This window comes from Pelophylax lessonae, assembly GCF_965119305.1.
Source record: "Pelophylax lessonae genome assembly, chromosome: 4".
Lineage (NCBI taxonomy): Eukaryota > Metazoa > Chordata > Amphibia > Anura > Ranidae > Pelophylax > Pelophylax lessonae.
Window position 1 is genome coordinate 147,120,639 of NC_138771.1, and position 20,952 is coordinate 147,141,590.

Below are 20,952 nucleotides of genomic sequence, written 5' to 3' on the forward strand. Positions count from 1 at the left end.
TTCTCTTCTACTTACCACCCAGCCGGGTTCTACTGACTCAATACCAGCTGCTCAGTTGGACTGTCATGCAAAAACAAAGTGTTCACCTGCTAATGGGTTTGAAAGCTCTGAGTCCTCGCATGCTTTATATGGGTTACCTGCTTGGCCTGAGATTCGTTTGTCGGTTGCCTCGGTTGAGTCCCTCTGGCAGAGTGTTGTTCCTATGGCTCCAAAGCCTGGTGGTCCGGACATGTCCATGGTAACTAGTAGCTGCATTTGCCTTCATGGCCCTGGTCATGGTAAGCTCCTGGGGAATGGAGGGGTACTATCTGTGCCTCTCCATGATCCGGATGCGCTTGCCCCAGCTTTGGGTGCACTAGGGGACCCGGGTCAGGTAACCAGTGCCTCAGAGATACCTAGGTGGCTTTTGAAGTGCAGAGTAAGTCCTGGAAACCAGGCAAGCTACTTGGTTATGGCGAGACACTTCTGTGTCAGAGTTCTGGTATTGTCACATGACCCCATGGCTAAGTCTGCAGGCAACTCGTGGGACCCCAGCAATGGGGTACCTGCTGTTCTGAGGGACTTGAAGTATCAAATTCTGTACATGTCAGAGGATCTGGCCAGCAGGACACCCAGCCAGTTGCTTGACCTCAGCGGTGGGATACCCAGTCAGTCACCTGACCCAGGCGGTGGGACACTTTGCCTATTGTTGGATCTTGGCAATGGGGCATCTCGCTTGGAACCCGGCACTTCTTCAGCCTACAAGGAACTTTTGCTCTGGATTTGTGCAGCAAATGACTGTCTTTTATGGACTGGTTTAGCTAGGGTTTTTTGGAGCGTCCTGAGGCCGCTCCTTAGAGGGGGGGGTACTGTCAGGAAAGAGCTCACCTGCTGGTGGCACTGTAGCTCCCAGATCCATAAGCTGCAGTTCCAGTGTCCACCAGCGGGTGTCTCTCAGTAGTCAGAAGCGAACATCTTATGCAATCAGTCATCACCTGATGCTGGTTGCAGGAAGTATATTTAAACCCTGTGTATGCTTCTTCTCACTGCCTTGGTATTGTCTCCATGTGCGCCTGACCTGCATGCCTGTGTCCCTGTATCCTGATCCTGGACTCTGATCCTGACCCTGACCCTGCAGCCTGATTCCTTCCTTCCTGTTTGCTTACTCCGTCTCCTGCAACCCTCTCTCTGTTCTGTCTTGCTCCCAGCTCCCTCTGCTTGATCTCCCGTGTATGACCCCGGCTCTGTTACTATTACTATTCATTTATCCTGTTTTGTATATATTTGGTTTGAGCAGTTGTTTGCTGTGTGTCACTATTGTTTGGGTATCTGATTGGATTTACACAGTTATAGTTTTCTGGAGGTGCGTTTACATTTGTGTTATTCACTTATTTTTAAATAAATTATATTCTTTACACCTTAATTATGTCTAATGTTCTCTGTGTCAGTCCACACATTTCTGGTCACACCTGTTGCTGACACTTTCAAACCTTTAGAGTCTATTTCTTTAAGAAATCTTTCCTTCAAAACAGTATTTCTAATTGCAATAACATCCGCAAGAAGGATCAGTGAACTGCATGCTCTTTCAATTATTGAGCCTTTCTTATCTATCTACCCTGATAGAATTATACTCAAAACAGATCAGAATTTTCTACCAAAGGTGGCGTCAGTGCAAAACCAGTCTCAAGATATTGTTTTATTTTTTGTTCTAACCCCTCAGAGACTAAGGAAAGACTATTTCACAATCTAGATGTGAGAAGAACCCTGCTACACTACCTGGATGTAACCAGGGCCGTCTTTTCCACTGGGCATGCCCGGCGGTTGCCCGGGGGCCCCACATGGATGGTGGCATGTCCCTGGTGGTCTAGGGCCCCCGTTATGTTGTCCGCCTGCCCGTCCCCCCCTTATTGCTTATTGCGGCGGCCGTGGCTTGAGTCTGCACTGCAGTGCACACTGGTTGCTAAGGCCAGCCCGACTGGCATCTAGCAACCAGTGACGTTAGCAGTGCAGACCCAGGATGCACGGCGCTGCAGCGGAGGACTCGGAGGAGGAGGATACTCCTCCTCGTCGGCTCGTCCTCCTCACTCCTCTCCTCCCTTCGTCTCGACCCGAGTCGCGACTGGCTCCGCCTCCACCCACCTCCTCCCATCTGTGCAGCTGAGCAGCCGTTGTAAAGGTAAGGCTGCCACGGCTAATTGACTTTCTCCAGGAACGCATTCACGAGCAGCAGGCAGACTCTGTTGCTCTGTTGTCTTGGTCTGTGGCCACGCCCCTCCCGGGCGGGCAGATCGCATCACTCCTCTGACAGGAAGAACAGTTGAAACGCAGGAGATGCGTTCCACGCCTCTGTGTGTGTCTTCACACACACACACAGAGAACCAGCGAGCACCAGCCCCGCCTACATTGGCGGGCCCGGTGACGAAGCACATACAGCGATAGGCCACAATGAGATAGAGGTGGAACGCACACATGCTTCCGAGGTGGATAGCGTGCGTTCCACCCTGTAGCAACCCGCAACATGCTGACAACTGGGGGATCTACCCTTAAGTGTGGCCCCCTGAGACCTATAATCTGCTCGGGATCCAAGAAAGGTACTGGACCTATTAGATATGTATATATGCTGGGAGGTGGTCTCCCCACCCCCCTTACACTCCGATATTAGCCTCTTTAGGTGGGAATCAAAAGTCCTCTTAATGTACGCCTAGCACATATACACTGCCTTATACAGACATTCTATGGCCCGGATGCTATATATACTGGTGTCTGTACACTATGCCCACTGTCCTTTCTAAAGCAGCAAGTACATTGTGCACTGGTGAGCGATTCTGGCTTACTGCTGTTTGACTACTGTCTTTGGCTTGACAATTCCGATGCATTGATCAGAAAAGCCATCTCCCCCCCTCCCCTGTAGGATGTAGGATATATCCCCTCCTCGTCCCCCCTCTTCCTTTATTACATGCATCTGTCTGCATCCAGATTGCAAGATGCCAAATCTCTGTGGCTGCATATGTCTCTGACTGTATGTGTCTGCATCAATCTTAGAGTATGAACCTCTTTGACCATACACCTTTTTTCACGACTACACCTGTCTGCATCTAGAAATCTAGGATCGTAAACCTCTTTGAGTTTATATAATCTATGACTGCACCCATGTGCATCTCTGAAAGAAACCCTCTGCATCCTTTTCTAATTCTTATTGAACTACCTTTTTAAAAATCACTTTTTTATTACTATTATTATATTGTTGTAGTATTATTGTTATTTTTAGTATATCTTTTATTGCTCTGACCTAAAATGTCTCTAGGGGCAGGCACCCCCCACAATGCACATGACTTTTACATTGCCCACTGACGAGGCGGGAGGGCGTTGTATGTACGCGCCCCGCAGGAGGAGGGTCTGACCCCAATCTGTGTCTCTGTTTCAAATGTCATTATATAGTATTTAAGCATGGGTTCAGACATGCTTTTTCAGGCTCTGAGGAAGAGGCTAAGCCTTGAAACGCGTTAGCCAATACGAATTCAAGGGACAACTTACCCTCGGATCTAACTACTGAGGACTGCGTTCCTCATGTGTTATGCTTTTAACCAAAAACTTGTTTGTGAGTATTTTTAATCTTCTTTACTTTTAAATAAACCAACCAAAGGATAATGCACTAGGCCCGTGCGCCCCTGTGTTTGTTTGTTGTTTACAGTATTTACAGACTTCCCTGGTCGTGTAAAGGGCAGCAAGGCCGCAACATTTATCCTGGGTTGTCGTGTCCACAGCTCCAGAAACAGTGGAAAGACCCTAATAAGGTGGACTAGTAACTACACCTCTCTGAGCGCAGGGAACTGGTGCTTTGCACCATAAACTTTTTTTGCCACGGCCCACAGCCTGCCAGGCTGAATCATATATATTATTTTTTTAACTCTCTCATGGCTGGCAATGATGATGATCGACGATGACACAAGAGACAGACAACTCTGTCCTTTCTATATATATTGGTCCCTGTAATATGTGTATAGTAAGGTATATATCCTCCAGGTAGTAGTTGTACTCTCTTGTAGTATAGTGTTCCCTGTAATGTGTATATAGTCTATATACACATTACAGGGAACACTATATACTACAAGAGAGTACAACTACTACCTGGAGGATATATACCTTACTATATACATATTACAGGGACCAATATATACTACAAGAGACAACTACCTGGAGTATATACCTTACTATATACATATTACAGGGAATCCTATATACTACAAGAGTCTCTTGTAGTATATAGTGTTCCCTGTAATATGTATATAGTAAGGTATATACTCCAGGTAGTTGTACTCTCTTGTAGTATATTCTGGTGGGTGATTGTGTAGGCAGGGGGCCCCAGTGCACTGCATTGCCCAGGGGCCTATAAGGCTCTTAAGATGGCACTGGATGTAACCAGGAAATTTAGATTGAAGGGGTCAATTACCAGGTGGCTTAGGTTAGCTATTTTAGAGGCTTACTCCCAAATTAAATTATCTCCCCCGCTGAGGATTAGAGCTCACTCTACTAGAGCTTGTGCCACTACATGGGCAGAAGAATCTGGGGCCACTCCAGACAAAATCTGTAATGTGGCTACGTGGTCAAGCTATCTAACGTTCGTACGCCATTATAGGTTGGACCTTCTGTCAGCAGGGGACCAGGCATTTGGCAGAAAGGTCCTTCAGGCTGTGGTCCCTCCCTAAATTAGTAAGTCTCATTAATCCTCTATGAAAGACGTTTAGGGAAAATTCAAGTTAGACTTACCAGTAACTTGTTTTCCAGGAGTCTTTCAGGACAGCAGCAGCCTATTGTATTTTTTTCTTGTTATTAACCATATTAGATTATGTGTTCCAGCATGGGCCGGAGGTACTCTTCTACAACTGAGGAACTGTGGGGAGAAGCTTCCTTTTAAAGTTTGGTGGAATGGGTGTTCCTGTTGGTGAGAGGGAGGAGCCATCTCTCAAGGTGCTGTCCTGAAAGACTCCTGGAAAACAAGTTACCGGTAAGTCTAACTTGAATTTTTTAAGTGTTTTTTGTTTTAACAGAAATGCATTAAAATGCTTGATTCAAGTGTTTAACATTTTAGTGCATTTTGTTGTGCGTTTTTTAGCATTTTTTTACTCAAATACAATATTTAAATAAAAATAAAATAATAATCAAATAATAAATAAAAAATTAATAAAAAATAAATAAAATACACAAATAATAACAATTCTAAATAATACATGGAGTAAATAGGAAATAAATAAGAATTCAAATAATTAAAAAAAAAAATTAAATAAAAATGAATAATTAAAATAACCCTAAACTCAGTCCCTAACCCTAATCCTAACCCCGAGGTCCAACCCAATTTTAACCCCTAATCCTAACCCCAGCCAAACAAAATAAATATATCATAATACTAAGTAAATTAATAATAATAATAATATATAAAATAAATAAATTAACCCCTAACCCGATCCATAACCTTTATCCCCTTACAAAAAAGGTAAAACAATTACTAAATAAATAAAAATAAATAATGAATAAAAGTGCATAAAAAGCTGAAAAAGATTTAAAAAATTGAAACAAATGATGAAACAGATGGTAGTTTTCTCTTTTGGCCAAAAAAAAAAAAAAACACCAAAGTTAAAAAAGCTTTGAAAAATGCTGTACAAACACACTCAAAAATGGTCACACAAATGCTAAAAAAAGTGCCTGGAAAAAAAGATACGCTCAGGTGTGAATGCAGCCAAATGTGTGTAAATTTTAGCTTGAGCTTATGAGCTTTATAAACTCAGTAAAGAGTTAGGCCCCTTTCACACAGGCGGACCGTTCAGATCCGCCTGTTCGTTTTTTTGGTGGATCTGAACGGTCCCCCCATGCATTCCTATGGGGCATTGGATGGCAGTGGAGACATGTCCGCTGACATCCGACCCGATCCGATCCGTCAAATCTGGAAGGATGGAAACCCTATTTTCCATCCATCCAGCGGATCGGATCGGATGGGATCAGATGAGAACGGACCGAAGGTCCGTTCCCATCCGATTTCCCCCATAGAGATGCATGGGGAACTGACAGCTGTGTCTCCGCACACAGCGCGGAGACACAGCTGTCATCCTCCTGCTCAGCGGGGGATCGGCGGCTCGATTCCCCGCTGAGAAAAACGGCATCCGTCCGACGGACAGATAGTGTGAAAGGAGCCTAAAGGGGAACCTTGTAAACATGTAAAAAGAAAGCGAAAGCACCACATGCTGAAAGTAAATATAGTATATTATTATTATGAAATATTTAATTGACTAAAAATATTTAAAAAAACATACTATACTATACGAAACCTTAGGAACTGACTCGCCTTTAGTGAAAACATTATTTAAGTGTTCAGAAAACATAATTATGCTCTGTTCACACATATGCTATGCGGGAACCCTGCGAATTCCCGCATCGCATTTAACACGCAGGCAGTTCACACTGCCATATGGGAATCGCTGGGGGTGGCAATACAAAGTTAATGACACCCCCAGATCAGTTTGCATATCACAGTGCGAACTGTCAGTTTGGATATGAATCTGATCGCATAGGTGTGAACACCCATGCGTGTCCGAATGCGATGCGAATTCAACCATACAATCTGTATGGCTGAATTTGCATCGCACAGACATCGCATGTGATTTGCAGAGCAATTCGCTCCAAATCACATGTGATGTCTGTCATCGCACATATGTGAACAGGCACTTAGAATATACATTGTTTAATTTGCCTTCGCCAAATAACTCAGCTTCCTGAGTTACCAGTTCTGATAGAACACAGCTGACTTATACCACCAATGATATGAAAGAAATAAACCAGTCAACCAGAGGAAACTAAAAAGAACAGTTCCAAACCACCTGCTGGTCTCATAACCCGCTAAATATAAAACTCCCTTCCTGCTGTTAAATGGTCTGAGTAAAGTATAAACTTCTCTGATCTTGCTTCAAAACAGAAACAGTGGCTCATATTACAGACCACTGAAAACAATACTTCTGTTCTTAATAATACAATAAGTTAATGTTATTGAAAGCATGTTGGGCTTTTCAATGTGATCATGCTTAAATGAAAACAAACTTTAGTTATATGGTACAAAAATAGCTAATGACCCGTCTTTTGACCTGCAACCGTTCCATAAACCTTCTACTATGAATTGTATAATTTACTCCAACAGTTGATGTCACAGCAGTATTCTGAAGCTGCACTGTCATTATTTTTGCATTTGTGCAATGACAGGCAGGAGGCTGGAGTGTTTGAACAATCTGACTTCTTGATGCCCCCTAGAGGTCATTTAGGAACTTCCAAACTTACCTAATAAGAGGGATGTCCCTGCCAACTCTAGGTACAGCAGACATATTAAGAAAAGATTAGCTGTCACAGAGACAAACTAATATATCCACCTTGCCGCTGACTGATATGTGTAAACTTTCATACATTACCTTTAGGGTTAATTCCCACTTGTCCTTTTTTCTGGCAGCAAAATGTATGCATTTGCTGCATTAACATGCATTTAAGTAAAAAAACCCTTTCCTATGTGGCTGGTGCACATCTTTACACTACGGTGGAGTCCTGGTTCACACTGATGCGGTGCGGGATTCGCAGCAATTCCTGTGCTTTTTCTGCACCGCATCACCAACGCACTTTGTTCATGTGAAACACTGCAGGTGCCAATGCTAACTTACCGACAACCCAAAAACAGTTTGCAAAACGCTGTGGGATTGGCAGAATCGGATCACATAGGTATGAACACGCATGTGATTCAAATCCAGTGCAGCAAAAAAAAAAAAAAAAAAGGTTTATGCACTTTCTTTGTGCGGGTGCTGTGCGATTTGAGCCATACAAAACATGTGATGTGCACATGAATGGGGTGTGCTTCCTGTGCGAATCACATGCGATATTCTGAACGCATTAGTGCTGGTTCACATATATGCGATGCGGGAACCCTGAGAATCCACTGCGGGTTCCCGCATTGCATTCAACTCGCAGGCAGTTCGCCTGCCATATGCGAATCGCTGGGGGTGTCAATACAAAGTTAACGATACCCCCAGATCAGTTCGCATAGCGCAGTGTGAACTGTCAGTTCAGGCATGAATCGGATTGCACAGGTGTGAACACCCAATGCAATCCGATTCTGGTGCGGACCTAAAAAAGGATCCTGTGCGAGTTGTGTCCAAACCCGATGCAAATTCAGCTATACAATCTGTATTGCTGAATTTGCATCGCACAGACATCGCATGTGATTTGCAGAGCAGTGCGCTCTGAATCACATGCAATGTCTGTCATCGCACATATGTGAACTGAGACTCAGTGTGTAACCACTTCCCATGCTCGCCTCCAGGACTTCTCCCGAGCTTCTCCCATCCTCTGGAATGCTCTACCCCAACCTGTCCGACTATCTCCTACTTTATCTACTTTCAGACGATCCCTGAAAACTCATCTCTTCAGAGAAACCTATCTGGCATCCACCTAACAACTGTACTTTTATTTTCTCCTTTAGCCCATCCCCCACCGTTATATATAATACCGTCATATATAATAATAATAATAACCTAGGCTTAGTGTGAAAGGGAAATTATATAGACCATTCAACTTATTATTATACAGGATTTATATAGCGCCAACAGTTTGCGCAGCGCTTTACAGTGTGGGGGAAGACAATACAGTTACAGTACAATTTAATACAGGAGGAATCAGAGGGCCCTGCTCCTTAGAGCTTACAATCTAGAAGTTATGCATGTTAACTACCATGCACACTGCAACAAAGGCCAGTGCGACTCCAGTCTTGGGTTGGGTTCACACTAGCCCAATGACAGACATTGCATGTGATTCGCACCGCATTGCTGTGCAGATCATATGCGATGTCTGTGCGATGCGATTTCAGCCATACAAACTGTGGCTGAAATTGCATCATATTTGCATCAAAATGGTGCAGGACCCTTTTTTTGGTCCGAACTGGAATCGGATCACATGGGTGTTCACACCTAAACAATCCAATTCCTGCACCATTTCACAGTTCACATTGCGATCTGCACCAGTGTGAACTCGGATGTAATCTGTATTTTTATTTTTCATATCCTAAAAATGAACAGTTCCTTATAGCTGTTTGACCTTCATGCATATATTGTGCCTTTAAATACAAGTGCTTACAGCTATACTGTACAGACTAAGATAAAGCCATTTCACAGTTCACATTGTGATCTGCAAACCGATCTAGGGGTGTCATTAACTTTACATTGACAACCCCAGCAGTTCGCAGATCTACTGTGTGAACCAGTGTGTGATTCAGGTGCAATTTCGGGAACCAGCACGGAATCGCAGGGTTAACCACATTGCACCAGTGTGAACTGGGACGTAATCTGTATTTTTATTTTTCATATCCTAAAAATGAACAGTTCCTTATAGCTGTTTGACCTTCATGCATATATTGTGACTTTAAATACAAGTGCTTACAGCTATACTGAACAGACTAAGCTAACGTTCCTTATTACCTTCACATAACAATATACATTTTTATACATTGTTATAATGTGCATACCTGAGATACAAGGTCACCAGACCTATATCTCTAAGGAAGTAAACAGAATGGCTGAAAGTATAGCAATAAAAAATATTTTGTTGAAGACACATATCATTGTAATTCAGAATTCAAGTGTATTCTGATTATACACCTAACTAGCCTTAAAACTTTCCTATTCCCCATCCTGACACCTATGCTAACCAACCTCTGAAAGAAAGATGTACATAATTACCCCCGGTCTGGTCACTTTAAAGTGATACAAAATACACACTGTGTAATTTACATGATCTCTTCTCTTTCTGTATATGGATGATGGCACTGTATTTATTTTAATTAAAAAAATATAAGTACAGTACCTTTTTCATAATCAATATACAGCTGTCACATGACCCAGCTCTTTCCCAACCCATCTGTAGGGAAACCTCCGCAGGAAGAGCCCTCTGCTGCCAGTCACATGTTCAAATTAGAAATACAGGGAGGTGAGGCCTCCATCAATCATGTAGTATCCCACCCCATTGTGTTTAAAGAGGAAGTAAACCCTCCTCTACAACTTGTACCTATAGGCAAGCCTATGATAAGGCTTACCTATAGGTACTGTAAATATCTCCTAAACATGTACCGTTTAGGAGATATTTACCTTACATGTCGCCAGTGACGTCACTGGCGCATGCGCTCTGAAGGAACGGCCGATCGTGCCGTTCCTTCAGAGCCCCGTGCCGTGACTGTCGGCGCCTGCGCGGGAGTGACGTCACCGCGGCTCCGGCCAATCAGATGGCCGGATGCCGCGATCCCGGAAGACGGGCGACTAGACATGTTGCCCGTCATAGAGGTGAGTGAGCGGCACGGCGGGGGCTCGTTCTGAGGTAAGTATTGCATAATGAGCTAATATGCGATGCATACTAGCTCATTATGTCTTTCTTTTGCAGGGTGTAAGAAAAAAAAAAAAAATTTATACGAGTTTACAACCTCTTTAACTGTTTAGTGGGCATGGAGGAGGAGGGAAGGAGTGGTCTGCAATTTACCCAGAGTGTATACACCCACATGTGTGACTTTATATTCATATGGGCTGCACAGATAAGAAAAAGGAGGAAAGGAACAGCTTAGAAACTGGAGCATGCTCAGTAGATGTCAACAGTTTTTTCTAAACAATCTCAAGTTGCAGGGGGAGCACAGACAAAGAGGGAGGGACAGTGAGTAGCACGAATAACAAGTTTTCTTTCTTTTTTTTTCACAGAATACAGAAAATAAATCACATAATGACTGAGTATTAACAGCATGTAATACAACATGTACTGACAGTTGCCTAATGATGTGGGTTTAATGACTCAATTGCAGCTACTACATATAAGGACTGGTAAGTTGCAATATATGACATTTTATTCTTGGGTTTAGTCAGGGCTTTTTTTTCAGCAGGAATGTGGAGGAACACAGTTCCAGCACCTCCAGCACAGACTGTATGCAATGGCAAGGGGTACTAGAGTGTGCTGCAGGATATATTGATGTTGGCTGCTGGAGGATATCTGATCACTGGGGGGATCTATTGTTGTGGGGAGTCTAGTGTTGCTGGGGAGGTTTATTGTTGCCGGTGGAGGATTTGCTGTTGCTGGAGGGGAGACAATTGTTGCTGGTAGGGATCTATTGTTGAGGGAGGGTCTATTGTTGCTGGCTGCTGGGAGATCTATTTTTGCTAGTGGGGGGTCTATTGTTGCTGGGGTGGTGATAGTTGCTTGTGGCGGCTCTATTGTTACTGGGTGGATCTTTTGTTGCTGGGGGGGGTTTTGTTGATGTAGGGGGTCTATTGTTGTTGGCTGCAGGGGATCTTTTTTTTTTTTTTTTTTGCTTTTCTTATCAGTGTTAAGTTCCATACAAATTACTTGGTTCTGTAATCCTTAAAAGGGGTGGTACTGGGAGGTGAGTAGATGGTAGAACCAAGGGACAGTGCTCGAAGGTGGGTAGGAGGCGGAGACAAGGGGTGATTCGGAAGGGGGTAGTACCTGTACCTATTCCCCAAGAAAAGAGCCCTGGGTTCAGTTATGCTTTAAAGTGTTACTTAACCCACAACAGTAAAATCAGTCTGTATATTCAGTAAAGCATGCTTGTTATACTCACTCTGGAACCTAAGGTGTTAATCCTCCACATTGTGTAAAAATGCTGTTTGGTCCTGTCTTCTCTGATCCTCCCCTTCTTCCACTGTCCCCTAATAATTTACTGATAACACAGAGTCTATGGAGTCAGGCTACACATGCTCAGTTTTTTGTGTATTGCTAGAGGGTTTTTTTTCTTTTCTTGAGAGATTGCATGTAATTAGCACAGGGCCAATCAGCACTGTCCAGACAGAGGTTCAGGGGTCATGCAGTCTCATTGGACAGTCAGAAACTCCTCCTACAAGCTTTAACCAGTGTTTGGCTGGACACTGATAGAAGTCATAAGGCTGCTATATACTGCTGATGAGAAAAGGTCAGCAACACATGCGAACGTGCATGCAAATTAGGGTGGAACTCCACTTTAAGTTTCAAAGGAATGTCTAATGTTCCTTTCTCATAGGGCATCTATCTGCTGATCCCCGCTGAGCAAAGGATGGCTGGTCCGCGTCTGCTCCGCTTATGCAGAGCAGATACAGATACAGATCGCTCTCCTCTATGGGTAGCCGGATGTAAACGGATTGCTTGTCCATTTACCCCCAACTGTCATCCAATCCGCTAGATCAGGGAATTCCAAACTATAGCCCTCCATGTGTTGAGGCATTGTAAAACTCTGACATTCACAGACATGATTAGGCATGATGGGAATTGTAGTTCCTGAACAACTGGAGGGCCATAGTTTGGAGACCCCTGCACTAGATGGAAGGGGAACAGATCCCCATCCGTCTTTTTATAGTGGATCAGAATGGACTGGATGTATGCAGGTGTAAAGGGACACATTTTGCTCCATAGAGGAGAATGTAGAGTCCAAATTGGTCCGCCTGAAAAACGGACAGGCAGATCCGATCCGACCGTTAGTGTGAAAGGGGCCTAAAAGTTTTCATCTTTCAATGTGGACCCTAAAGCATTATGTTATATTCTGCCACACCTGTGTCCATATACATTATCGGAAGGAGCACAGTTAATATTGGTCACATGCATTTAATAGTGATCATGACTGGCTGCACTAGTAAAGTACCAGCAATGTGCCCACAGCATTGACAATGTCACTCATGGAGATCCCTGTAAAATAAGTGGAAGAGACGGATGCATATGACCTGTATTACTCAACTCCTACACCAATATTATAGAGGTAGAAACCAAATGTACAGGTAGATGAGGTAGAAAGGGCCATTGCCCGAAATGACTCTAACAATTTTGTCACATTTGACCTTCAGCATTCATAAAGAGGAGTTAAAATCACAGCAGATAACCAAATAACAATGATGAGTAAAGTAATATTAACCCCTTCACTCCCAGCCCAGCTGTCCCTTTAATGGGGCCTGCACACCTAGAGGGTCGTGAAAGATCAATCACCATTGTGGTTGGTTGTTACAGTGGTCACATGATCATGAGCCAGTTCTGCCAGCTGCCAATCATTAGTGGGAACTGAGAGCTGTCTTTGACAGCTCAGTCTCTGTGCTGGGAGCATGCAGTAATTGCACTCTCAGCACAGAAACATTGGCAGTCCAGTGAGGCATATGGTTGGCAGCGAAAGGGTGGGCTTTAACACCCACATGCTGCACATTTTTTATATGAGCAGCAAGGAGAAAGAACCTTCCATCATACATTCTGCTTATAAACCAAACCTGAAATGCTCCATACACACAAACTGACCTTATACTATAATAGATTCTAACCCATCATGTAACTAGCTAATGCACTTTAAGTGTCAAATGTCCTGTTTGCCTCAGTAAAATTATCTTAAAAACATTAGGTATCCTTAAGGCGCCATTCAGATCTGTGTGGTCCTATGGATTTACATTGCTCATCAACATGCGTTGCTCTAAAGCAGTAGTCTCCAAACTGTGGCCCTGGGGCCGGGTGTGGCCCTTTGCTTGCCTCTATCATGCTCTTGGGGCACTATTTCATCCACAATTGATACCAATGATGGGGCACTATTCCTACCACTGACACTAGTGGTGAGGCATTATTCCTCTCACACGAATGATAAGGTGATTTTCCTCCCACTGATACCAACAGTGGGGCACTGTATACTCCTATTAACGCTGGGGCATTTTCTACTTCCAAATGCCACAGTCCGGGCCCCCTAAAGTCTAAAGGACAGTAAACTGGCCCTTGAAAAGTTTGGAGACCCCTGTAGTAAAGGGTTAATTTACTTTTACAAAATAACTGCCTATGTAGGTAAGAGATAAAAAAATGCCAATACAGGTAGATAAAAACTGTGCAGCTTTGACCAAAGTTGAATAATGCCCTTGCTATAGGTGTAAGCCATTCAAAGGGGTAGTAAACACCACCTGGTGACTTGTACCCACAGGTAAGCTTATAAAAAAGCTTACCTATAGTTACAAGGAATATATCCTAAACATGCACCGGATATTCACTATTTCTGCAGACAGTGACTTCACCAGCGCATGCGCACTGCACTCTAAATGGATGGCATACTGAGTATGCCATCCATTCAGAGTGCTGTGCTGCAATCAAGGTTCCCGTGAGCATGAGTGGGAGAGACGTCATCACAGCTCGGCCATTGAAATGGCTGGAGCCCGCAGACCTGGCAGGAAAACTGGATGAAGATGGAAACTCTGTCAGTGGTGACAGCACATGTCTGCAGGGCTTTGTTTTACAGTAGGTCCTTAATAATGTGCCAGTATGCGGCGTATACTAGCACATTATGTTCTTTGACTTGCAGGGGAAAGTGTTTTGTTTTTAACTGTCTTTACTACGGCTATAAATACCTCCTGAAGCCTGACTGAAAAACTCTGAAAGATGGTATCATCCCATCCTGTCTTATTGCTAGGATGTTGCTAAGACACTCCCAGCACTTACTGCTCACCCCCAGCATCACAGGAGCAAGCTCTTAAAACCCTACACACGTGATCCACTATCTCTTCTGTCACAGCATCACTGAGCTCAGAGCTACTACGGCAGGAGAGGGAATTATGAGTTAGAATTGGTTGGGAATGTCTTAGCAATGTCTTAGCAACATGGCAGGAGTTTTTCAGTTAGGTTTCGGACGTATGTAAATAGCGACACCTATAGCAAGAGCATTAATCATCTTTGGTCAAATCTGCACAGATTATTTTTATCTACAGAAGCCCCTTACCTGTACAGGCAGGTATTTTTGTGTGGCTGAACTAACCCTTTAATTCAGCCTATTTATTTGAATGGACTACCAAAGCACCACAATGAACTAGAACAGGTACCTGCACTATTTTTTTTTTATCAATGCAGCACTCCACAATGCATGGTAAATTGAATGGCACCCCAAAACACTAATATGTACATGGTGTGAACTTCAGCTAGCATTAGTCTTGGACCACATCTCTGCATTGTAATGTTACACACGTTAACTCTTTGCACATGTGTGATCCCAGACCTTCCAGCAAAACCTAAGTTTCATTGAAATACAGATAAATAAACCTTTACACTGAATTATACCCATTGCAAGGATTTTCATTGACATTTATGCAGTCATGCTTTTTTATATTCAGTATAACAGGCTGGGATCTAGGGGAATGCTGGGGTGGGCTGTGCCTCCCAAATTTTTATCGTCATCCCCCCAGATCTCTGAGAGTACATCCACTAATCTATGAGACTTGATGGAGACAGCTGATGTAAGGGGTCATTCTGATGAGGCAACTGATGTAAAGGGGCACTCTAATGTGGGCATTTTATTTAAAGGGCATTCTGATGAGGACAGATGATGTAAAGGGGCACTCTGATGGGGACACCTGATGTAAGGGGGTGACTCTCATAGAAAACCCTGATGTAAGGGTAAAGTCTGATAAGGACTCCTGATGTAAGAGGGGACTTTGATATACACACCTGATATAAAGGGGCACAGGTTCTCTTTAAAGCAGAACTTCCCCCAAATGGGGAAGTTCCACTTATTTACATCCTCCCCCCCTTTCTCTGCCACGTTTGGCACTTTTTAGAGGGAGCGGGTACCTGGTCTCGACAGGTACCCACTACCACTTCTGGTAGGATCGCTGCGGCAAAGTTCAGCACCCCCCACAGCCTTTTGGGACACATCACAGGTCCTGGAAGACTGCCGGACCATTCACAAAGCACAGCACGACTCGCGCATTTGCAGTGGAAAATTGGCTGTGAAGCTGCAAGGCTTCATGACCAGTTTCCTTTAGTCAAGATCCCCGTGCCTGGACCCAAAACCGTTTGAGGAATCAGCTTGGCTCAGGACAACGCTGGATTCTTGGACAGCTAAGTATCCTTATATTAAAAGTCAGCAGCTACAGTATTTGTAGCTGCTGATTTTTTATATTTTGGGGGTAGACTGGAGCTCCTCTTTAATCATTATAAACGAATGAAAGCCTAATACATACCAGTGATATAGTGTTCACTCCTGTACTGCCTCTATACTACTTGTCAGACGTTATTTGTGGGCAAGCAAGTGAACAGGGAATACTGGCTCCTTGCATCTCTGTCACACTATTACCATTATACCCCCTGACTTTTTTTATCGCAACCCCAAATCAGGTATGCTAGACCTGGCCTTGATATATAATGTTCATTCCCTTGGTTTTCATACAGGAAAACAAGGCAACACACGCACTAATATGCATAAAATAGAGCAAGATTGTACTGAACTGGTCAAAACACACTAATAAAGTTAATATGGGTAACGGATAAAACCAAGTCAGTGCCTTAATTCTGCAAAATCACGTTAGCGAACACAATACTACATCACACTGGGTGACACCAGTCCAGGCAAGAGAGAGGAGAATAGAAGGAGAGAGAAGAGGACGGTAAGATTGGGGACAAGGGTCAGATAGGCTTGGGGGAGATAGAGAAATAGGGTAAAGGGGTACAATAATATTAACAACAACCCATACATTGCAGATTAGGTGGAGAAGCTAAGGATGAAATATTGCAAAAGAAAAAAAAAATCTCTTCACACTGTTAGACACCTACACTCCTTTGACTCAAAGTTAAGAAAACAAAGTAATAAGGCTGGATGGGATCAGGCTGGTCCCACAGAGCCTGGACCTCTGTTCTGCAGACTTACCTTTTTGTTCTGAAGAAATTCATGTTTATCTTTTTATGTTCCTTTTCACATGGACTCATGGACTGCTAAAAGGAAGGATCTGCCTTTATTATTACCACCAAGTGTTATATTAAGAAGTGGAGCATCATCTCCTTCCTTCCTTCAGCAGTGAAGAGCATTCGAAAACATCTCAGTCAAAACTAAATGCCTGTTGCATACGATGCCTCTTATTTATCCAACAGCTCAGTGCAGACTCCTAAGTAAAGCTGTGAGCCAATCACGTGAGAAAGTTGTTTTCTGGGGCCATTCTGCAAAGGGTGTACCCAGAACACATTCCTCTCCCCAGTGTTTTGTTTTTATTTTTGTTGTGTCCCATTGGGGAGACTTTCCCTCACCTCCTGCCCTGGAAACACAACTAGAATCTTTCCAAAGAGATAGGCACAGATGTCCCCATTGGAAGATTTCCCATCTATTCCTGTTCCACTGGCAACTGTAAAAAATATGATTTTCCCATCACCTTCTGTCGCAGTGACAATGGTCACCAAGTCAAATACAGTAGGTGAATTTTCCCGGTGGTGACACAGACAATATTAAAATCCTGCCACGGATTTCAGCACTTCCCCACTGTATACCAAAATATAAAGAAAGATTTGACTTTAGATGTGCTTATTTTATAGATACTGTATTCTGGAAAAAGCACAGCTTAGTTGGTAAATATTTTTTTCTTCTGTGAAGCAGTATTGAAAGCATGCACTGCTACCGTTTTCGGGGTATCACAGCTGAGAAATGCTAAACGGTGAACAGACCTAAAACTCTCCAAGCTTTACTGACAAGTTCTAAGCACTAACAAGGTGCATTAAAGATAATCTATTCTAATTTATACTGTGATTGCAAAGCATTCATCTTCATGGCCTAGAATCCAATCAGCACTCTAAAGTTATGATAAATAAGCACCTGATAATTAAACCAGATTTCCTTCTTTCTAGCTAAGAAACATTATTTTCATACAAAAACTCAAAAGTTATGGTAAAAAAAAACACTTGATTTATTTAAACAAACTTCTTTCTTTTTACTGAAGAAATATTATTTTCATAGGAAAACTCAAAAATTATGGTTATGGTATACAAACTATTTATTTTTTTAACCAACCTCTTTCTTTTTATTGAACAAATGTTATTTTCATAAAAAAATGAAATTTAAAGCGCACATTTGATGTCTAGGAGAGAAAAGTGTGATGATGATAGACGTAACTAAAACCAGTTAACTCGTAGAACTCCCAGTGAACCTCCTTTAAGTTTGAGTAATAATAACCACAAAAATATTAAATAGGTATAAATGCCACAGCCTACTTACTTCTACTGCACTAACTGGGCAATTAAGTAACTAAAGGAAAAGATAAAAGGAAACTTATTTCCTCCTAGTCCTGCTTACCTCTCGGGTTCATACCCAGCCTGTAGTCTGGTAGCACTGTACCTCTGAGCTGCTGTCTCATGCCCATGAAGATGCCCACTGTGCACAGGTGAGCAGCCATTAAGCAGGGAACGTCTCTGTGAAGAATGAGTTGGGGAAAGCGGGGGCTCCTTTACATCCCCTACAATTAGTCGATAGTCATAAAGTCCTTGCTGAGCATCCCCGTCATACCTGTACCCATCCATACCCAGCAAGGTGGCAAGGTATGCTGCTGTGCAAGAATAATTGAAGAACAAACAATTGTTCCAAGCAATCACCAAAACATCCTGTGCAGGCTGCCACAAGTAGTTTGATGAGCAGATCTGCTCAGTCTTGTTATGTGAATGCCCTTTAAGTTTTAAGACAGGTTGCCCTTGGTGCTGAACTCAAGCAGTGCAGACAGAAGGCTGGCTTCCCTGAGCTGTGCAGTATCTGTCAAAGAGGATCGGAGTATTTAACATCCTGATAGCTGGGGAATTTGCACACTTGCAGATTTCCCTGCCCCCTTTCCTCCCTACGTGTGCCTGTCTCCAGGAGCTGTCTCCACCCAGAGGACAGATTGTTGGTGTTTCACCAGGGACCATGAAGTGCTGTGTCCTTCCTTCTTCTGGGCACCTTTATCAAAGGACCCAGGCTGCCCAGTTCATGCTGATGTGAGCATGTTGCTTGCTGAAAGCTTTATGTGCAGAACAACAGGCATCCCTGATAAGAAAGGTTTGAGCACATTTACTTAAAAGTCATTCTACAGCTTAGAACAGCTGCTTTTCAATACATTGTATTCTCACTTTCCTTTAGCTTGTGTAATAGCGATCTTGAGTGACTGCATTTTTTACATACCGTATATATACAGGTTCACACAAATTATTTATAAATGCCTAGATTTGTGACAAATTATTAGCAGGTATGAAAGAAGGAGGTTTGGTAGCATTGCATTATTTAGTTTGAATCTTGTGTCTTTGACTTTACAAAGAACAGAATTATAGGTGGCTAACCTTAAAGCATCACACCCAGATCTACAGACAAGAATGTACATTATTAAAAGAACATGATGTGATCCTGAGTGATTATTTGCATAACAAAAACACATAAAATAACCAGTGGCGGCCCGTCCATTGGGGGAGCAGGAGTGCCGCCCCCCGATCTATGCGTTCGGCCCCCATATGTACAGGTAGGGGCACCGCACGCATGGATTCCAATGTTTTTTATTTTTTTTTTTTAAGCACGTGATTAGAGCCAGAGGCTCTAATAGGCTTCAAAAAAGGGTGGGCTCAGGGCGCAGAGCACTGCACCCTGAGCCCACCCAGTTGTGTGACGATAGCGAATGAATATTCGCTATTGCCACTCTGATTCTCCTCCTGGCCAATCAGGAAGCGGGTCCTGAGACCCGCTTCCCGATTGGCCGAAAGGAAAGGCCATGCTATTGGCCAAGGAGGAGGAGTGAGGAGATACAGGGAAAGCCCACGGAGGAGACTGAGGGGGAAGACGCTACTGTCTGCCCAGGGGGAGTGAACACATAAAATAACCAGTGGCGGCCCGTTTATTGGGGGAGCAGGGGCGCCGCCCCCCCCTATCTATGCGTTCCGCCCCCTAATCTACAGGTAGGGTGCCGGACGCATGGATTCCAATGGGGTTTTTTTTTATTTGAAGCACGTGATTAGAGCCAGATCTAATAGGCTTCAAAAAAGGGTGGGCTCGGGGCGCAGAGCACTACGCCCTGAGCCCACCCAGTTGTGTGACAATAGCGAATTAATATTCGCTCTTGCCACACTGATTCTCCTCCTGGCCAATCAGGAAGCGGGTCCTGAGACCCGTTTCCCAATTGGCCGAAAGGAGAGGCCATGCTATTGGCCGAGGAGGAGGAGGAGGAGGGAGGAGACACAGGGGAAGCCCACGGAGGAGACTGAGGGGAAGCCGCTGGTGCTGTCTGCCCAGGGTGAGTGAGCCGGCGACAGGGGGGGGTGTTAGGTGTGCGGGCTGGAGCTGGTCTGGTCCTGGGGGGTATGGTGTGGTCCGTCTGCCACCCCCCCGGCCTATGGAGCACCAGCCACCACTGAAAATAACTATAGTGATGGCACAGTGGCATAGTGGCTAGCACTTTTGCCTAGCAGCAAAAGGGTCACTGCTCCCAACCATGACACTATCTGCCTGCAGTTTGCATGTTCTCCCTGTGCCTGCGTAGGTTTCCTCCGGGTACTCCAGTTTCCTCCCACCCTCCAAAGACATGCTAGTAGGTTAATTGGATCTTGTCCAAACTGGCCCTACTATGTGTATGTATAAATGTGAGTTAGGGACCTTAGATTGTAAGCTCCTTGAGGGTAGGGACTGATGTGAATGTACAATGTACTGTATATGTAAATACGTAAATTGACAGCACTTTATAAGTACCTGAAATAAATAAATATTAGAGATGAGCAAAACTACCTAGGTTAGATTCTCAGGGAAGTACAGGCTGTCCTGTTACAAATAAGATAAATTCTGTAGGTTTGTTCCTAAAGTGGTTGTAAAGTCAGAAGGTTTTTTTTACCTTAGAGTAACTCCACTTTCGTGGGAAAAAAAAATTGCAAATAAAGAAAAAAATAATAAAGTGTATATAATTGTAGCACAAGTCATAGTGTGATTGAATCATATTACAAAATACCTTTCCTTTTCAATATGGCTACCTGGAGGTGTTCTGTACACAGAATGTGTACTGACCACACCCCAGAAATATAATTTCCTGCTTGTGTGATTGGCTCACCAATTTTCCCAGAAGTCTGCCTAAAGCCCCGTACACACTCGTCGAAAATTGGCAGGGAATTTTCGTCCGACGACTGATCTGCCGATTTTCGGCTTGTTAGTATGATGCTTCCGAC

The 20,952-nt window shown here is 43.7% G+C and overlaps 1 protein-coding gene across 2 annotated transcripts in view; it reads right to left on the bottom strand.

Moving 5' to 3' along the window:
• IMPDH1 (inosine monophosphate dehydrogenase 1) overlaps positions 1 to 18,511 on the bottom strand; it is a 260,089-nt gene extending 241,578 nt beyond the window's left edge. For both annotated transcript variants that reach the window (XM_082254949.1, XM_082254948.1), the window contains exon 1: positions 18,083 to 18,511. In XM_082254949.1, the coding sequence (XP_082111075.1) occupies positions 18,083 to 18,306 (224 nt within the window). In that variant the 5' untranslated portion in view covers positions 18,307 to 18,511. The remainder of the gene's footprint in view (positions 1 to 18,082) is intronic.
• Positions 18,512 to 20,952: the final 2,441 nt, after the last annotated feature.